An 18,135-nucleotide genomic window follows, 5' to 3' on the forward strand; every position below is an offset into this window, starting at 1 on the left:
TGATTGACCTGAGGTTAACTCAGTTAACGGTTCTTAATGTTTCTTCCTTTCTTTTTTTTCCTCTCTCCTAGAGTGCAGAAGGATCAAGTGTGGGGGTGTCAACTTTAGGGCCTGTCAAAGCCTATTGAGACATACTGTATGTGATTTTGGGCTATATAAGAAATAACTGTTGTTGTGTTGTTTAAGTGTTCCCTTTATTGTTGTACAGCAGTGTTTTTATGCACCATTCCTGTCAGTTTTTTTGTATTTGTAAGAATTTGTAAGAAATTGTAAGAATTAGATCACCAAGAAAAAAAAATCTAATTAATGACAAAAAAAAATTGCTATTAAATAGCTGATAACAGAACAAAATTATTCAATTAAATTATTCAAATAATAAATCAAACAACATGGACATCATGAAGCATTTAGTCATATGACATATTTTAATAAAAAAAGAAAACCAGAATGAGCTGTTAACAAAGCAAAAGTAGGAAATCTATTGACCCTCAAAAACTAGAGAACACGAACATGTTACTTCACTGCATCAAACGTTAGCAATTCCTCCATGTAGTGCTGGAGCTCCAAAGATGGATCATCCAGGTCCAGGCTGAGGAAACGCTCAACCACATTTTCATATCTGGGTGAAAAGAGAAATCAAGTCCTTTTGACTCCCAGACCAATGCCAAGGTTAAAGGTTTAAAGGTTCTATGATATTCCATATCCTAGAATTCCATGATATTCCATTCGAATAGCACCTAATTCAGAGTCCAGAGTTTGCCCTTTTGTTACATCTGACCTGTTAGTCTCTTCATCATCAGTAGGCCAGTAAACACGTTTGATGGTCTTTCCAGTCCGGTAATGTTCTGAAATCTGCATATAACAAGGTATTTCATTTTTTTATGTGTTCTACATGAGATGTTTGCTGCCAAATATTGCTGATCTGATTCTGATTACCTCCACCCCTCGCTGCACCACAGTAGCGGGCAGACCAGCTAATCTGGCAATGTTAGCTGCATAGCTAGAGTGGCAAATGCCCTCTTTCAGCTGGTACAAGAAAACCATCTCCTCCCCATCAACAGCAGTCTCAAGAGTCTGCAGAAACAAAGTCTCATTCAAACAAGAAACACAGAACATCTTTCTAAGATGTTTTTTCTCCAACCAACCAGCAGAGAGAGGAGTGGGGATTGGGGAAGCAGATCCAGCTGCAACAGGCTGTGGAAATTGGTGGCCAGAAGCACGTGGGGACACTGAGTGGCCGGATTGGACAACCAGTGGCTGAGGCAAGCAGCCAGGAGAGACAAGCCATCCACCTGCCCACAGAACAGAAAACAACCATTTGGGTCAGTGGTGGTCTAGTGGGTACGGAAGCAAACCCCATTTACTGGAAGTTTGCAGGTTCAAATCCCAAACCGCCATGGTGCCACTGATATTGAGCAAGGTACCGTCCCCAGACACTTTCTTTCATGGGCGTCTTTCATGACTGTCCACCACTCACTAATGGTGATGGGTTAAATGCAGAGGACACATTTTGTTGTGTCACCTGTTTATTACTGTAGTTGACAAAACAACAACTTGTGCTAAATCATACAGACCATGTCCGATTCCATATTCAACTGACCTAAGGACCACTGTGCACCAGATATAATATAGGTGTTGGTCCACCTACAAAATATATCCAGCCAGTGATCATCCTATGATCAGTAGGTCTTCTTTTTATTCTCTTTATCATGTTACATGCTGGTTGTATTTTCTTGGGACTACTTCATTGTAATTTATATTTTAGACATCATTGGTTAATCCTATTTTAAACACAGACTTCTCACCGTGTTGGTTCCTTTTCCAAACTCGTCTATGAGGACCAGTGAATTGCCAGTGCTTTGATTCAGTGCTTGGGTCATCTGAGAGAGTACAATGTAATTGTAAACAACAAAATGTTAATTGTGCTCATGCCCATGTTCTCATAAAGAGACAAATAAATATGACAAAATCATCTCACCTGATTCAGATCTATCATGAACGTACTCAGACCAACAGACACAGATTCACGACTCTGCATGCGTGTGAATATGCAATCCACCAAGCAAATCTGTGCCTCTTTCGCAGGAACATCTGAACCAATCAGAGCCATGAAAACAATCAACCCTACCTGAATGGTAGAGTAAAACACAAAATATTATGGGGGGGGATGTGAAACGGCGGCAAATAACAAAATGGAAAATGAAACGTGTTCATGCCTGCTTGAGGTATATGCTTTTTCCGGAGGAATTGGGCCCAGTCAGCACTTTCACTTTGCCTTCCTGGTCAGAGCTGGTGAATGGGTTTGGCACAAAGACAGGAGAACACAGCTCCAGGAGAGGGTGTCTGCAACAAACAAGAGACAGTGAAATACAGTATAATATAGTAACAGTAGTCTGATGTGCTGCTTATTCTAAAATATAATTTTCTTACATAGAAACATGCCAATTTAAGGTAATAGGTGTGTGTTAATGTGTAAATAGTGAGCCATCATTACCTGGCTTTGATGAGGGAAAGTGGTCCATGCAATGTTAGAGTGGGACTGCAGTACCCATAATCTTGAGAAGCCTGAGCTAAGGCCAGAAGACAGTCCAGCTCGGCACACAGGGAAAGAACTTTGTAGAGGCAGCTGCTGCGCTGCAGCACCACGGCCTGCAGCTGGGTCATCACCGCCGTCTCCATGTCTAACATAGGGGGCATTAAGGTCTTGCTATGTTTGTCTGTCTGTCATTCAGTCATGCTCATGGTATGAATGGTCTGTGATTTGAATATCCTACTGATGAATGGTAGACAGTACTGCATAGCAGCCGCCATTCTTCATAGGTGTCTAATGTATCTCACCACGAATGACACAGTGCAGGTCCCCCAGCAGGTCATCCAGCTCTTTGGTCCGCTCACTTCGATAATGTAGACGCTCTTCTGACAGGAACTGAAGACAGAGGTAATGTACTTACCTATTATACTGAGAGTGACAGAATAAATAATGATTTTGAATGGTTTCTGAATAATGATTTTGAAATTTGCATCATTACCATGAAGTCAAGCCCTTCAATTTCCATGTCTTCCTTCTCTACCATGTTCGGTAATCGAGGGATTGAGAGCAGGAAGCCAATCTGTAGAAGAAAAGAGAAGCACGCTGAATGAGATTATTGCAATTTATTGCTTTTAGCAGGCACCCTAACACAGGGTTAAGTTTACTGCTCAGAGACACAATGGTGGTAAGTGGGATTGGAACCTGGGTGGTCTTTTTCATAGGCAAGTGTGTTACCCACTAGGCTACTACCACCAATATTACCTTATTACTTCCAAAATATCAGATTGAAGGTTGTGATTGGTGGACTTGACAAAAGTAAATAGATATATTGTCATTTTTGTTCTAAAATGGTGTGGACAAAGATCAACTGCATCGTTGTAGGGGAACAAAAAAATGAATTATTTCCCAGGTCCCAACTGGGTGGGGGTCCTGAAAGGCCTAAATAAAGGTTGGATCGAAAGGTTATTGTGAATGGTTATTGTACAAAGCCCAAAGCCCACACCTGCTGAGATATTCCCTTACTCACCAGAGGTATATAAATGACACTACAGGAAGGAATGCGTGAGTCCAGTTGTTCCAGCTCGCTACGGGCCACATCTGTCAGGAAGTCGGACAATCCCATCATCTTCCTCTTTTCTGTGGACCAATAATGTGGAGAACATTTTGAAATAATAATAATAATAATAATTAAAAAACCATTACACTGAGGCTTCAAATACCTACTCTCATCAACAGCTGGATCCACATTGGGCTTTATGGTAAATCGATTTTCAGCCAGGCTGCTTTCAAAATCCACCTGAGAAGAAGAGACAGGGGTGCCTCTTCTAATAAAATTGCACCACACACACATTTACACACAGATCTGCATGTGACAGGACTAGATATATTATTCTGTCACGTTTATTTAGATGGGTCCATGCTAATGATACAAGTTCTCAGCTTGGCTTTAAAGCAATGGATGAACTTTGATGCCTTGTAGTGCATTGCATTGTACCACTTTGCTGATGAGTGAAGCGATGTAGAAGAGGTCCTCTGTGAAGGCTTCGCTAATCTCATGGAAAAGTTGGATGGACTGGGGCAGGGAACGGACAGTGTCTCTGATACAAACTCCATTGTACACAGTCTGTGGAAAAAAAAAATCCAACAAAAAGTGAACTATACTTCTGGAGAGTTTAGAGCATCGGAAAGCAAGATAAGCCTAGAAAGATAAATGCATATTAAAATAAAAAACGTATAGCTACCCAAAAAAAATACTGATCAGGTAAACAAAAATAAAACAAAGTAAAAGGTTTGGAAAATAACATGAATTCAAGTCTTCACAGATGTAGTGAACTAGTCTGGAACCTGGATTGAACTGTTGGTTATTGTGTAGTTATCATGTCATATAATTACTCAATTTTTTTAATCAAACTTTCTCCTAGTACTTAGGTCTGGGACTTACCCTGTACAAACTCTGCCAGTCACTAACTTTTGTGTGTGAGAGGGACATTCTGTGTAGCAAAGTCTGAAAAGTAATAAAAATGATATGATTTCTGAAATTATACAGTGTACAACCGTGCATATTACACTGTTACATACAAACGGTGGCAAAAACTGATGAGGGTATGCTGCATAAATGAATGATTGAATGAAACCACTAAAATGAGAGTTGATTGTACAGGGATACTCCTGATGTTCCGTAAGCAGCTCTTCAGAGTGTTGAAACTGTCAGAGTTGCGGGGGGAAGTGAAGAACCGCACCACCTCCTGCCTACGCATCAGTACTGCCAAATCCCGCGTGGGACGCAAGAACCACTGTCTATAAGAGAAAGAGGGAGTGTGCCTGAAGTTCTTGTGGCAACATTTACACAATGAAATACGAATTATCCAAAATAATTCATGTGAGACGCACCATGACATTACATACAATTCATTCAACGGACCAAGTTTTTGGTATTTTTTTTTAAAACAATAATTTGGAACAAATCAAGTTTAGGTATGTTGTATATGATACATAGTGAAATAATATTGTGCATTAAACCAGAATGTCAGATATTCTTGAAACAACAGAGGTTTATGTTAGCTATAATTACCGTAGTAGTTTGGAGCCAAACGCACATTTGCAGCGATTCAAAATACCTGAAGGACAGAGGAACTCAATCATTTAGCTGTTAACCCAAAATGTATAAGGAGATTTTACAGTTTCGTTTGTCCAGTGAATGTTGTGAACTGTGTACCAGTTAACTGGGTAACTGCAGTGAAAATTTCAATCAGAAAGAAACTAAATGCATCTTGTGATCTGTGCCTTATTATACATCTCTTTTGCAAAAGTAAAAACTACCGTAAAGGCTAAGGCCCTCTTTTTCTCCTGACTGAAGCTTGTATACTGATGGGTGTAACTCAGATTTAAAAATCTGCAAAACACTGACAGAAACAGAACAAAAACATGAGTGTCATATTGTACAATGCGGAACTTATAGAGGAACCATTAAGAGTGAACAAATCCAATATTTCATGGTTTCATTTTCCTGAACGATACAGACCTGTAGGTGTCCCTGTCTACATAAACCACGTCATTTCTGAAAATAATACAAAACCAAACAAACTGATAAAATTTTTTTAAAGCAAATTTAGTGTTTCACGTCTAATTTGCACAAACGAAAAAGCAACATTACAGTGTATAGGTTCGGAAGTGCATGATGGGAACGCCAACGCTGCTGTCCTCCAGCTCTACCCCTACTCTACGCCTATCCAAACACTTCAGCAGAGCTCCCATGGTCCGCAGCTGTCAGAGAAGAAGAGAGGCGTTCCAGTAAACTCTCCGTTAAGATTGACTTTGTAATGCAATCAAAACACTGTAGCTGAGGGGTTACATCGCCCGGGTTCAAGGATCACCAGCCGCACGTTGTCCTGTCTCATGTATATGATGTGGGCCAGTGGTGGCCTAGCTGGTAAGAGAGTGAACTAGGTTTAAATCCTGAACCGTGAAGGGGCCACTGAGGTCCCCTTGAGAAATGTACCGTCCCCACACACTGCTGCCCTCCAAACTACCTACCACACACCCAGCTCCCATGGCTGGCCACTTCTCATAAGAATGGTGATGGGTTAATTGCAGAGGACAAATTTTGCTGTGTGCACTGTGTGCTGTACTGTGCATCACAATGACACTTAGCAAAATAGCGACGAGAAGCCTCACCATTAAGACAGAGTCAAAAGGGATACAGGAAGACAGGTAGGGGATCTTCTCATTCTCGGTGATGGAGGCTGGGAGGAGGGGGAGATGTGCTGAGAGCAGCCTCTGCTTGGCAACCTCCAGTCCTGTAAGCAGACAGTGTAAAGCACTAAAATCAGCAGGCCAACCATGACGGCCATTCCACGACACTGATTCTCAGCTCTAATGAGCTTTTCAGGTGCCTGTTTATTCGATTTGCCCTCAACAAATATGTTTCAAGCGTTGTCATGTTTTATCAACAGCAGGTGCGTTTTCATTGTGAAAATGTATCATAATTTCAAACTAATTTCAAGAATTCAAATCGTTTGCTGCAGGTTTTCAAAAGCTGCTGTGCATCATCACAATTGAAGACTACAAGATTTTATTAATCAGTTTGAATGGTCTTACCAAAGTCAGAGTTGGGGTACACGACCACCTCTGGCTTGTAGTCTGGATTTGACCCTGTTTAGAACAACCACACGATTAGTTTCTGCCCAAGGGACTCTGCCCCCCACATTACCCCACTGAGGCGTATACCTAGTCCTCTGAGAAAGTGGGCCATGCAGCGCTCTTGTTTGGCACTGGTGACAATGACCTGTGGACTTATCTCCTGAACCACTGAAAGCAACACAGATAAACACACCGTTGTGGAACCAGAAGTGGCAGGTCAGAGAGGCAAACGGATTACAGGGTGCCCCGTACCTCTTTCCAGAAGGTGCAGACCGCTGCTGTCTGCAATATCAGGCATGAAGTGTAAAGTGTAGTCTAAGCTGTCATAAAAACTGAGGCCAACCTGGCCATGTAGCATCAGCACGCTCAGGTACACCTATCAAAATAAAATAAAAGATCACAACAATGCGGTGTGTGTGTGTGTTTTGTTCTGTAAAAACAAGAGAACTACGCACATAACTCACTTCAAGTGATTCCTCTTGGTTTTCATCTCCGTTAAAGCTCGCTGGCCGGTGTGAATGTACGATTGCATCCTGAAGAGAATCTTCCATGTCACGCTGTAATGCTGACTGGAACGTGGACGGCGGCTTTGGCCCGCGGCGTTTACGATGGGAAGACTTCATTTCCCAGAAGGCCTTGCGCGCCGACCGCGCTGTATAGAAGCTTCGTCACATACGAGACGTGTAAAAAATTAAATAAAGAATAAGAGAACGAAAAGAACACAGGATAATAAAGAACTACACTAAAGAACTCTGATGGCCTCACGCTCATAAATTTAAATACAAATATTTATACTAAGAAAAAAAAATGGACAGTGTAATATTACTTACTCAATCTATCGTTGAAAAAGAGCCAGTGGAAAAGCTGGAGAATTTACGTGAAACATTAGCTGAACCGCCCTCGTAGTCCCTCCTGAGAGCATGGTTCTTCAGCCATGAGGAATACAGCCTGTATTTGCTAGACAAGTATCCTGACGAGGCTCTTAGCATGGCGTTGCTCTCGTATGTTCATGAAAGTGCACACGATGCATCAGTGACAGATGACATGCTGAAGGTTATGGAGAAGATATCAGAGTTGGTGGAGCAGAAAGATTTTTTAATGCATTGCATCACAATGAACAACCCGTACGAAATGCCCACCGTGCACATGGCGGTCGAGATGATGAACTTGAACGCCTTGGTTCAGCTGCTGTTCGGAAGGAGACGTTTAAAGTACACGATGGCTGAGGACGTCAGTACCTGTCTGGATGCACACCTGGATAAGATGTGGAAGTTTAATACACGCTCAGATAAAAGATGTATTCAGCTCACACACAAAATGTGTGATGGCGTGCTGGAGTATGCCTGCTTGGATGTCTTGCTAATGTTCAAATCCGACACTTGCTCTCTAAGTATCCCTAAGCTGGAAGAGCATCGGGACACCTGGTTACAAATACTGGGAAAGGACAGGTTCCTGTATCTCACTGGGAAGAGTCTTGGGCCTGTGCAGCTCCTCGACATGCAGAATATACTTCAGAGCCTTCCACCCGAGCAATAGAGCCTGGAGGGTCTACAGCTCCCTGAATTGCTCAGGTTAGTTCCTCCTATCAAGGACCCAAAGGATTTAATCATCTTCTGTGGGGGTAGTCCTTGCATCAACAAAAAGCCACCAGGAGAGGAAAAGAGAGAGACGGATGGGTGAATCGTCAGCCACAATGTGGCTGCAGGATGCTTATGCTGAATCCCAGGGGATCCAACTTATCCCAACTTACATTCATGTGATTTCTCAGTTTTGTTATTTTTAATAAATTTGCTAAATCCTCAAGTCAACATTTTTCACGTCATTATGGATAAAATTCTGAGAAAAAAAATATTTTGTAGATTTTGGCTGATACATAATGCTGTAGGCAATTTGAAGGCACTAAATATCTAGGGATAAAACTACTCAAGAGTGACAGTTTTATTGTAATATCTTTTTTATTATTTTTTAAAGCAATGTATTCAGACAAAAATATGCACTGTCAATGATGTTATTGAAGCAGATTTTCCAAGCCATATCAGCATGGAAAGTCGGCGTGGGTGTCGTCAGTCATATTGGGTCGACGTCCTGTGGGTGTATGTGATGAGGGCCAACTGCGCTGTTCTCCAGGTGTTTTGGCAGCCATGGATCATCTGACGGTCCAAAGGGACCCCACCTGCTGCCACCTGGTGGGCGAAAATGGACGGTTGAAATCCCTAACAGACCTCAAAAGGGCTGTGTCCGATGGCAGAGGAAACCTGCAGGTTATGGGCCAGCTCCGCCCAAAGGAGGTAACCGGGCCATGTGCATTGATGGTCCCAAGCAAAGCACCGCAAGTATCGTCCCAACTGTTGGTTGGTTCTCTTCACTTGAACGTTGGTCTGAGGGTGGTAGCCAGAGGAGAGGTGGAACCGATGAGGCGGCAGAAGGCCTTACACACTGCTGAGACAAATTGGGTTCCATGTCCTGGAACAATGTCCTGGGTGAACCCATGAAGGTGGACGACATGTTGGAGCACAAGGTCAGCAAATGTGGCAGAGGATGGTAGGCCAGGCAGGGCGACCAAGTGGACCGCCTTGGAGAAGCGATCCACTATGGTCAGGATGGTGGTCATTCCATATGCTTTAGGGAGACTGGTGATGAAGTCCAAGGCAAGGTGGGTCCAGGTACGACGAGGAATGGGAAGAGGGCGCAGGGGACCAACAGCAGGAGTCTTGGCCCAGGCACAGACGTCGCAGGCGTCCACGTATGCCTTTACATCTCGCCGCAATGGCCACCAGAATGCCCGGGAAATGAAGGAGACGGTCCGTTGGGGTCCTGGATGGCCCGAGGAAAACAAGGAGTGACCCCAGTGCAGTACATCGGACCGTCAGATGTTGGGGACGTGCAGGCACCCTGGTGGGACGTTGGATGGGCCTGGACCTTCGTCTCCAGGTACAAGTGGAGAGGGCCTAGGATGTGGTGGGACGGAAGGATGAGTCCGGATGCTGTCGGGACAGGGCATCGGCTTTTTGATTCCAGGAACCAAGACAGGTAGAAATTTAACTGTAAAAAAAAACGGGCCAGTTTTTTTTTAGTTGTTTTGTGGCCTTAATTGTGATGAGATTTTGATGGTCGGTCCAGACCAGAAAGGGGGTGTCACAGCTTTGCAGCCAGTGTCGCTGCTGTGTCGGACTTCTGTGAGAAGAAGCAACAGTGAGTGGAAGAAGCAGTGAGTGGGTCTGCGACTGTACTGTAGCCACGGATGAAGCGACAATAGAAATTCACAAACCCAATAAACCATTGCAGTTGTATAGCCGGCGGACGAGCAATCTCTTTAGGATTTCTCTCATGTGTTGGATGCGGGTTTCCAGGGTAGGTGAGTAGATGTCCAGGTAGGCATAAACCCACTGTCCCAGCATGTCATGGAGAGCGTTATTGATGAACTGCTGAAATACGGCTGGTGCATTACACAGTCCAAAGGAGATGACTAATGATCGTTGCCCTCTCAAATGCAGATCAGATTGTATGCAGAGCACAGATCCAGCTAAAAAAAAGAGAGGGCTTCGAGGGCGGTGTTGGTGAGTGGCAATGGTGTCTGATATTTAACATTGATTTTGTTGAGGCCGCGATAGTCATCGCAGGGCCTTAGTCCACCATCCTTCTTCGAGACAAAGAAGAACCCTGCCGTGGACAGTGAGATGGATGGGCAGATGGTACAGAGCGGCACCACGCCCATCAAGCACGCCTGATGACCACAACAGGTGCGGTTCGTGGATGGCCATGATACATATGCACATGGGCAGTGTACGTTTTGCGTGTGTTCCAGGTTATGGGTGTTGCTGTAAGGGATTCTGGGTATATGGAAATAAAGAGAAAAGAAGCAGACAGCGTGTCGAGAGTCCGCGTGGTTATTCACTAACAGCAAACATAACAGGCCAGCCAGGGGAACCTGAGGAGGAGTGGTGAGGTGATGATGGTGGTGATAAGGAAATGGATTTCTTCTACGTGGGAATCGACACGGAGCTGTAGAGCCACTGTGCGGTGAGTGATGGGTCCCGAAGAAACGGGCCGACCATCCACGGAGGTGATGGTGAGTGTAGATGAAAGGGGTTCTGTGGGGATGTGACACAATCTGATGAAGGTATGGTCTATGAAGTTCCCGGCCGCCCCGGAGGCCATTAAAGCAGTGGTGGAGACTGTGTGGTGGTTCCACTCCAGGACGGCTGAGAGGGTGAGTCGGGATGTTGCCGTCGATGAGGGAGGAGGAAGAGACCCAGTTCAACTGGGTGCCCCATTTCCCGGACGGATGGGGCAAACTGCACGGTGATGTGAAGGGGAAGCGCAGTATGCACACAGGCCCTCCTGCTGCATGGGTTCCCCCCAATTGTATGGATGAGTGACAGCGGGTCGAGGTGGTGATGGAGGGGGTTGGGGAGTCCAGTGCATGACCGGAGTTGAAGCTGGAGTGCTCAGGTGAGCCAGCAGGTGGTGGTTGATACATAGAGCCAGTTGGATCAGGGCTTCGTACATCTCTGGCATCTCTCAGCTGACCATCATGCCGCCCTTCATAATAAATCATCTGGAGGGCGTGGACGTCCAGCGGAGTCTTGGAAGCCAGGGACCGAAATCTTGTGATGAATTGACTGACGCATGAGGAAACCTGGTGCAGATGGTAGAGGTGCAACACGACATCCTCCACGCCGTCCGGATGGCAGAATGAAGTTTTTTATTCTGCCCCGAAGGCTGGATACGTCAGCAACGCGGAGTTAGGGGTGTTCAACCACGCCGCGGCCCTTTCCTGATTGGTCTGTGTCAGCTTCCTGTAGGCCAGGTGTATAAAGATCTGTTCGCATGTGGGGAAGGGACTTCTACTTTTTTTCCCAGCTGCCTTTCCATCGAAACAGGATTTTCCGGTTTTCGAGTCTGCTCTCTCCCTCTCTCCTACATACAATACACAAAGAAATAATACATTTAAAAACTGTCACGATGGCTGGACATGGTGAGGAAGGAGGACAACATCACAGGACAGGGGTTTAATACATAATACACAAGGGAACATCACCAGACAATGACCTGACGGCAAACAGACACGAACAGGATAGTTTTATACAATTACACAGGTGATAACAATCAGGGAATATTACAGGACGAACATGAAACTCCGGTCCGAACTCCGGACCCGGAGTCACCCCTGCCGGACCGGATCATGACAGTACCCCCCTCAACGGCATGTCCTCAAAACCGGTCCATGGAAGGGGGGAGGAAGTCCATAAGGACGAGTGGCGGCTGTCCTGCACTGGCGGCTTCAGACCCGGGCCAAAGCACAGCTCATCCGTGGAGGACCGGCATTCTGTCCGCCATCCGCAGGCGCCGTCACGCCGTCAGTCTCTGTCTCGCCCCGCTGGGAAGTCTGCCGCTCTCCTTGTCTCGGTTATCGCTGGGAGTACCTGAACTGCACGACCGGTCTGCTCGACCCCACAGTAGCTTTCGTAGGCCATCGAGGTCCGGTTGCACAAATTCGTCGGTACTCCCCGCCTCCAGAATCGCCAGGGGGAACATGGACAGCGTGACAGATCCTCTCGACCCCAAGGTAGCTTTCGTAGGCCACAGAGAGTCTGTCACACCTGGGTAACCAATAAAAACATGACATGGATCATGGCGGGGAACTGGCAATTACCGGAGGTGCGTCGCTGGAATCCGGACGAGACGGCGGCGTCGGGGGACGTCCATACACGGAACCTTGGACACTACCAGACATGGAACTGTGGGGCAGACATCCTCCCGATGAACCACGACTCCCTGGATCTCAGCGGGGCATCGTCGGCTATGACAAAAACTATAGAACACATTAACATGAGAATTCTATATAGAAAATTTAAATAAAAGGCTAGATTACAAAAGATGCTGAGTAAGCACTTCTCACCTGCTCCCGCATGGGTAATGAACGGAGAGAAAGAAGTGATGCACGTGCTTAAATACCTAGCAAGGACACATGGGAAATGACGTCTTATGAAAAGTGACCATTAAACAAAACAAAGCAAAGACAGTATTACTGTGTAATTATACACCGTAAACATATATAAAAAATATACACATGATTAAATATACCTTATTACGATGCAAATAACAACTAAAGCAAAGGTTTCTTACTGTATGTTGGTGATATTTTCCATTTATAAGTTCACAAGGAAGCAAATATCCTGCCACATGCTATTAATTGACCATTATAGTCAATGAAACACATGAGTATTTTTTACAGGGGACAAACATTGTTTGCTCCATTGTAGTGGTCAGGTGTGGCTAGGTGCCACCTGCCTGCAGCCCAGTCATTGGCCCCTGCATTCACTGCAAAGGCTAACATGGCGTCAGTCATCAAGCCGCGTCACCACGGTAACAACCAAAGAACTCTCCCTCACCATGGTCCCACCGGTCTGTGGGGTATGTTCTGGCTCCAGCGTTCAGCCAAATCTTGGAAGGTCTGATCTCTTCTATGACTACACTCAGAGAGACCAACACATGGATCCGGAATATCTGTTCCAACAACCCATGCCACACATCCATTTGTATACATCTCTTTTTCCCTTAACCATGTGATTGTTACTTTTACTAAGTGATTACATTAAATATTATTTATTGGGTAATGCTACATCTGTTGTCTACCTCCCTCATTTTGACAGCTTTACACTTAACAAAACTTGTCTTCCCCATGTCATTGGGAAATTCAAAGCATCAGCATCCATTTAGTATCTACCATCTCATAACTCAAATAACCTCCCCTCTTTCTGCGCTTCCCCTTTCCATATTCTCCGTAGAATCAAATTCAGTTGATTCAGATTCATCTGTGTTCTATTCAAATTTGACTAAATCTGTGCAGGCAATTTCATACAGGGAGTGCAGAATTATTAGGCAAATGAGTATTTTGTCCACATCATCCTCTTCATGCATGTTGTCTTACTCCAAGCTGTATAGGCTCGAAAGCCTACTACTAATTAAGCATATTAGGTGATGTGCATCTCTGTAATGAGAAGGGGTGTGGTCTAATGACATCAGCACCCTATATCAGGTGTGCATAATTATTAGGCAACTTCCTTTCCTTTGGCAAATTTGGTCAAAAGAAGGACTTGACAGGCTCAGAAAAGTCAAAAATAGTAAGATATCTTGCAGAGGGATGCAGCACTCTTAAAATTGCAAAGCTTCTGAAGCGTGATCATCGAACAATCAAGCGTTTCATTCAAAATAGTCAACAGGGTTGCAAGAAGCGTGTGGAAAAACCAAGGCGCAAAATATCTGCCCATGAACTGCGAAAAGTCAAGCGTGCAGCTGCCCAAAAGCACAAGGTGTGCAATACTCAGAGACATGGCTAAGGTAAGAAAGGCTGAAAGACGACCACCACTGAACAAGACACACAAGCTGAAACGTCAAGACTGGGCCAAGAAATATCTCAAGACTGATTTTTCTAAGGTTTTATGGACTGATGAAATGAGAGTGAGTCTTGATGGGCCAGATGGATGGGCCCGTGGCTGGATTGGTAAAGGGCAGAGAGCTCCTGTCCCACTCAGACGCCAGCAAGGTGGAGGTGGCTGGTATCATCAAAGATGAGCTTGTGGGGCCTTTTCGGGTTGAGGATGGAGTCAAGCTCAACTCCCAGTCCTACTGCCAGTTTCTGGAAGACACCTTCTTCAAGCAGTGGTACAGGAAGAAGTCTGCATCCTTCAAGAAAAACATGATTTTCATGCAGGACAGTGCTCCATCACACGCGTCCAAGTACTCCACAGCGTGGCTGGCAAGAAAGGGTATAAAAGAAGAAAAACTAATGACATGGCCTCCTTGTTCACCTGATCTGAACCCCATTGAGAACCTGTGGTCCATCATCAAATGTGAGATTTACAAGGAGGGAAAACAGTACACCTCTCTGAACAGTGTCTGGGAGGCTGTGGTTGCTGCTGCACGCAAAGTTGATGGAGAACAGATCAAAACACTGACAGAATCCATGGATGGCAGGCTTTTGAGTGTCCTTGCAAAGAAAGGTGGCTATATTGGTGGCTGATTTGTTTTTGTTTTTGAATGTCAGAACTGTATATTTGTGAATGTGGAGATGTTATATTGGTTTCACTGGTAAAAATAAATAATTGAAATGGGTATATATTTGTTTTTTGTCAAGTTGCCTAATAATTATGCACAGTAATAGTCACCTGCACACACAGATATCCCCCTAAAATAGCTAAAAATAAAAACTAACTAAAAACTACTTCCAAAAACATTCAGCTTTTATATAATAATGAGTTTTTGGGTTCATTGAGAACATGGTTGTTGTTGGAATAATAAAATTATTCCTCAAAAATACAACTTGCCTAATAATTCTGCACTCCCTGTATGTTGCTTTGGGAGACAGACAAATGAGTTGCAATTAGGTGCACAGCAAATTTCAACCAAATTAACATTGAACTCATCATGTCAGCTAATATCACACATTAATACACATGTACACATTCCTCAGCACTCCTCAACAGCCAATCCGCCATTAGCAAATTCAAGTATGCCGAAACATTACATGCTTAAAGGAAAACAAATACATACATAAGAATACACGAATAATTAAAACAAACAATAAAGACAAAAGAAAAACAAATAAATAAGACACTAGTGCAGAAGTGGCAATGCTACGTATCCAGCCTTGAATTTTTCTTTTTATCTCCTCCACAGGTAACAGCTGCAATTGTTCAGATAAAATGCAAACACTCAGAAGGGGGCCTTGGTGCTGCCCGTTCGGTCCCAGACATGAACTTTCAGAAACTGAAAAGTTTAAAAGAAACTGTGCTGTGTTTCACAATGACAATCACTTCACTTTCAATTAACATGAGTGTAGTGCAATATATGATGCAAAATATAATACACATTACCAGAAATAAATGAAACAATAAACTGTCCTCCAGTGTCCTCTCCACCGGCTGTGAAGGTTGACAGCAGACAAATTAATAAAACTCATTAACATTACAACTGCCTTGACAGGATACATACCAAAATGAAGCTGGGACAGACAGGTCTACAGGCTTTAAAGCAACAAGGCTTAAAATGCAACAAATATAATTACCTACCAGCACCTGGTGGAGGAAGGACCCTACCAAACGCACAAGGGGTGAGTTTAAATTGGGAGGAGAGAAATCGGCTTTGATGAAATATTAAATTGTAAGTGTACAACTATGAAAATCATGGGATTAATAGTAAAAAATAGTAAAAAAAAATAATACAATACCCCACTTCATTGTACATATTTATGTTTAATTTTACAGCAGCAAACAGTTTATGCTTATAAAAAAATCTCTGTATTTAGGGACAACGGTACAATGCTGTTAAAAATCCGTTGTATTTTACAGTGTACACATTGTTAAAAGTATCTTGCAAGAAAAACATAGCATGAGCAATATATTTTTTGATACTAACCAGTGCATGCAGATCTAACTGGATGTTAATTGGATGTATTATACAGTAATTACAGTTATTAGATGAAAAGCTGCTGGAATTACTGTTTTGTTCCTATTTTTTACTGCATGTACACATTCTTACAGCAGTGAGGAATTCTAATTTACAAGCATAGTAGACAGGTTGCTGAGTGGCCTCATGTGTAACCCCCAGTTGTCAAGGAATATGAACCACAAGGCTGCGTAGCACCTTTAAGTTTTAATCTGAAAACATATTTTTTCATTTGGAACTTAATACTGTGTGTAGTGAACATGATCAGTGTTGTAGAGTCGCAAAGCAGAGGAAGAAAAGGACAGCTGTGAAGGACCAGAATCTGGTGCTGGTGACGGGTGCTTTGTTGCATAGGTGGGTGTCACAGCAGTCGTTGGTGAAGGTGAAGTTGAGACCCATGGCGTATTTCTCACCAGTGAGATTGCAGAGAATCGGGAGCACACAGCTCTTCTCATACAGCACCAGTTTTATGTCTCCTGTGCATTTATAGAGACAAGAACAGCTTTTCAACTTTTATTGCTTTAGAACGGGTGAGAACCGTTCGGGTGCAAGTGACAATTTTGCAACATCATTATGACAGATAGAGTCTTTTTAAAAAAAATAAACCACAAGTGCCTTTTTGGAACCATCTGCTTATTCAAATCCAATTGTGAGTAGAAAGAGCCGATCAAGCATTTTCATTTCATATGTATAGTTACATTTTCAGCCAAAATGTCACTTACACACATAAGGTTCTCATATAGATCCCATTCTTTATCATAATGGTCTACTGATTAGATCAAAGGTTAAACTGTTGCTATATTGTTTAAAACTTGGCTATTTAGTATTATTGTAACAATATAGTATTTTTCCATTTTTTAATAGAATTTGAATTAGACAATGGGAATTATGATCCCTAGTTTATATACAGACACAAGCACCACCTGTTCTGTACCTTTCTGGGCCGTGGCTTTGCTGGACAGACAGCGGTGTCCTGGTGGACACTTCTGAGGAAACCTGATGCAGTCCAGAGGAGAGAGAGCAGGGAAGACACACGTGTAGCAGAACAGAGGCACTGCAACCGAGAGAAATCGAACCGGGGTCTTAAACTGCACAGTAGTGACGTAACAGCCTTCACGTAAAACTGAGCAGGATTTCTTTTTTTTTTTTGAAAAGGAGATTGTGGCTGATAAACAGGGGAGGAGCTTTAGAGTTAAGTAAAGCAACTCCAATAACAGACAACACCAAAAGCGCAGAATTCTGAGGAGGTTTAACTCTACTTACCAGCAACTGGAAATAAGCACAGAAACATCAAAGCGAGTAGTCGACGAGACATTTCAAAATCTTTATTCTTCGGGTATTTTCCTTGTAGTTTTGTAAAATTTTGTGGCCGACAGATTTTTGTGCATCAACTTGGTTCCGAATCTTATTGCCGTTGCCCACCTCAGGGTTGCGCCTCATGAGCCTGGTCTTCTCTTCAATTCTTCACATCTGTTGAGATGTATGCTTCCTTAAGTGAGATCTGTAATCATCTCAAAATGCCCCCACCCCACCTGTAATCCAATTTCGACGCCGCAGATCAAGTGATACTGCTGTAATCTTGCCAAATCAAAAATGGCGATGCTGCTTCAAAGAGGTTCTGCCAGCATAAGATAAGTAACCACCACTTTTAGCCAAAATGTCAACACCACAGGAACATTTTAATCGTTATTGTGCTGGCTACTTGACGGCTGACTGCAAATTTGTTTTTAAAAAGCAAGGAAGCTTCCTGAAGAAAAAAGGTTATATTTTCTGTCCCTATTCCTGTTCTGTCCCTATTCCTGTGCTGGACCAGAGCTAATTCAATTTAGTCTTATTTGCTAATAAGAGACGTTGAGTTAAGAGGCAGGACAGTCAAGTGACATCCAGTCTTATGACTGGGAATTAAAGGAGAAATAAGAATCAGCATAGGATTCTACAAAATAGATTGATACCAAAGAGGTATCTGAGGAAATGTTTTTCTTTTTTTACTTCAACGGGTAAAAATATGAAATCAT

At 43.5% G+C, this 18,135-nt stretch overlaps 2 protein-coding genes across 2 annotated transcripts; both read right to left on the bottom strand.

Annotated features, from left to right (window-relative positions):
- Window positions 1–687: 687 nt before the first annotated feature.
- Window positions 688–7,232, bottom strand: msh5 (mutS homolog 5). The gene is made up of 23 exons (XM_028979295.1): window positions 7,126–7,232; window positions 6,923–7,046; window positions 6,758–6,838; window positions 6,629–6,682; window positions 6,206–6,327; window positions 5,685–5,794; window positions 5,553–5,588; window positions 5,351–5,433; window positions 5,103–5,148; window positions 4,690–4,828; window positions 4,473–4,535; window positions 4,026–4,154; window positions 3,755–3,827; window positions 3,558–3,667; window positions 3,030–3,110; window positions 2,839–2,926; window positions 2,495–2,681; window positions 2,217–2,343; window positions 1,979–2,128; window positions 1,806–1,880; window positions 1,146–1,292; window positions 937–1,074; window positions 688–852 (listed from the first exon to the last, which is right to left on the bottom strand). The coding sequence occupies exons 1-23, from the start codon at window positions 7,219–7,221 to the stop codon at window positions 688–690; spliced, it is 2,424 nt and encodes an 807-aa protein (XP_028835128.1). The 5' UTR covers window positions 7,222–7,232.
- An 8,675-nt stretch (window positions 7,233–15,907) lies between these two features.
- lypc (ly6 domain containing, pigment cell) lies at window positions 15,908–17,888 on the bottom strand. Its single transcript, XM_028981518.1, has 3 exons — window positions 17,384–17,888; window positions 17,055–17,174; window positions 15,908–16,596 (listed from the first exon to the last, which is right to left on the bottom strand). Exons 1-3 carry the CDS (start codon window positions 17,433–17,435, stop codon window positions 16,385–16,387), a joined length of 384 nt encoding a protein of 127 aa, XP_028837351.1. The 5' UTR covers window positions 17,436–17,888; the 3' UTR covers window positions 15,908–16,384.
- Window positions 17,889–18,135: the final 247 nt, after the last annotated feature.

The sequence above is a fragment of the Denticeps clupeoides genome, chromosome 5 (genome assembly GCF_900700375.1).
Source record: "Denticeps clupeoides chromosome 5, fDenClu1.1, whole genome shotgun sequence".
Taxonomy (NCBI): Eukaryota; Metazoa; Chordata; class Actinopteri; order Clupeiformes; family Denticipitidae; genus Denticeps; species Denticeps clupeoides.

What these genes read in the sequence shown, in the direction of transcription:
- lypc (XM_028981518.1), bottom strand. Translation starts at nt 17,435, where the DNA reads ATGTCTCGTCGACTACTCGCTTTGATGTTTCTGTGCTTATTTCCAGTT. An exon ending in GTGCTTATTTCCAGTTGCTG is followed by an intron (nt 17,175 to 17,383) that starts GTAAGTAGAGTT and finishes TCTCGGTTGCAG; the next exon opens with TGCCTCTGTTCTGCTACACG. An exon ending in CAAAGCCACGGCCCAGAAAG is followed by an intron (nt 16,597 to 17,054) that starts GTACAGAACAGG and finishes ATAAATGCACAG; the next exon opens with GAGACATAAAACTGGTGCTG.
- msh5 (XM_028979295.1), bottom strand. Translation starts at nt 7,221, where the DNA reads ATGGAAGATTCTCTTCAGGATGCAATCGTACATTCACACCGGCCAGCG. An exon ending in GTACCCCAACTCTGACTTTG is followed by an intron (nt 6,328 to 6,628) that starts GTAAGACCATTC and finishes GTCTGCTTACAG; the next exon opens with GACTGGAGGTTGCCAAGCAG. An exon ending in TTGAAGGGCTTGACTTCATG is followed by an intron (nt 2,927 to 3,029) that starts GTAATGATGCAA and finishes CTCTGTCTTCAG; the next exon opens with TTCCTGTCAGAAGAGCGTCT.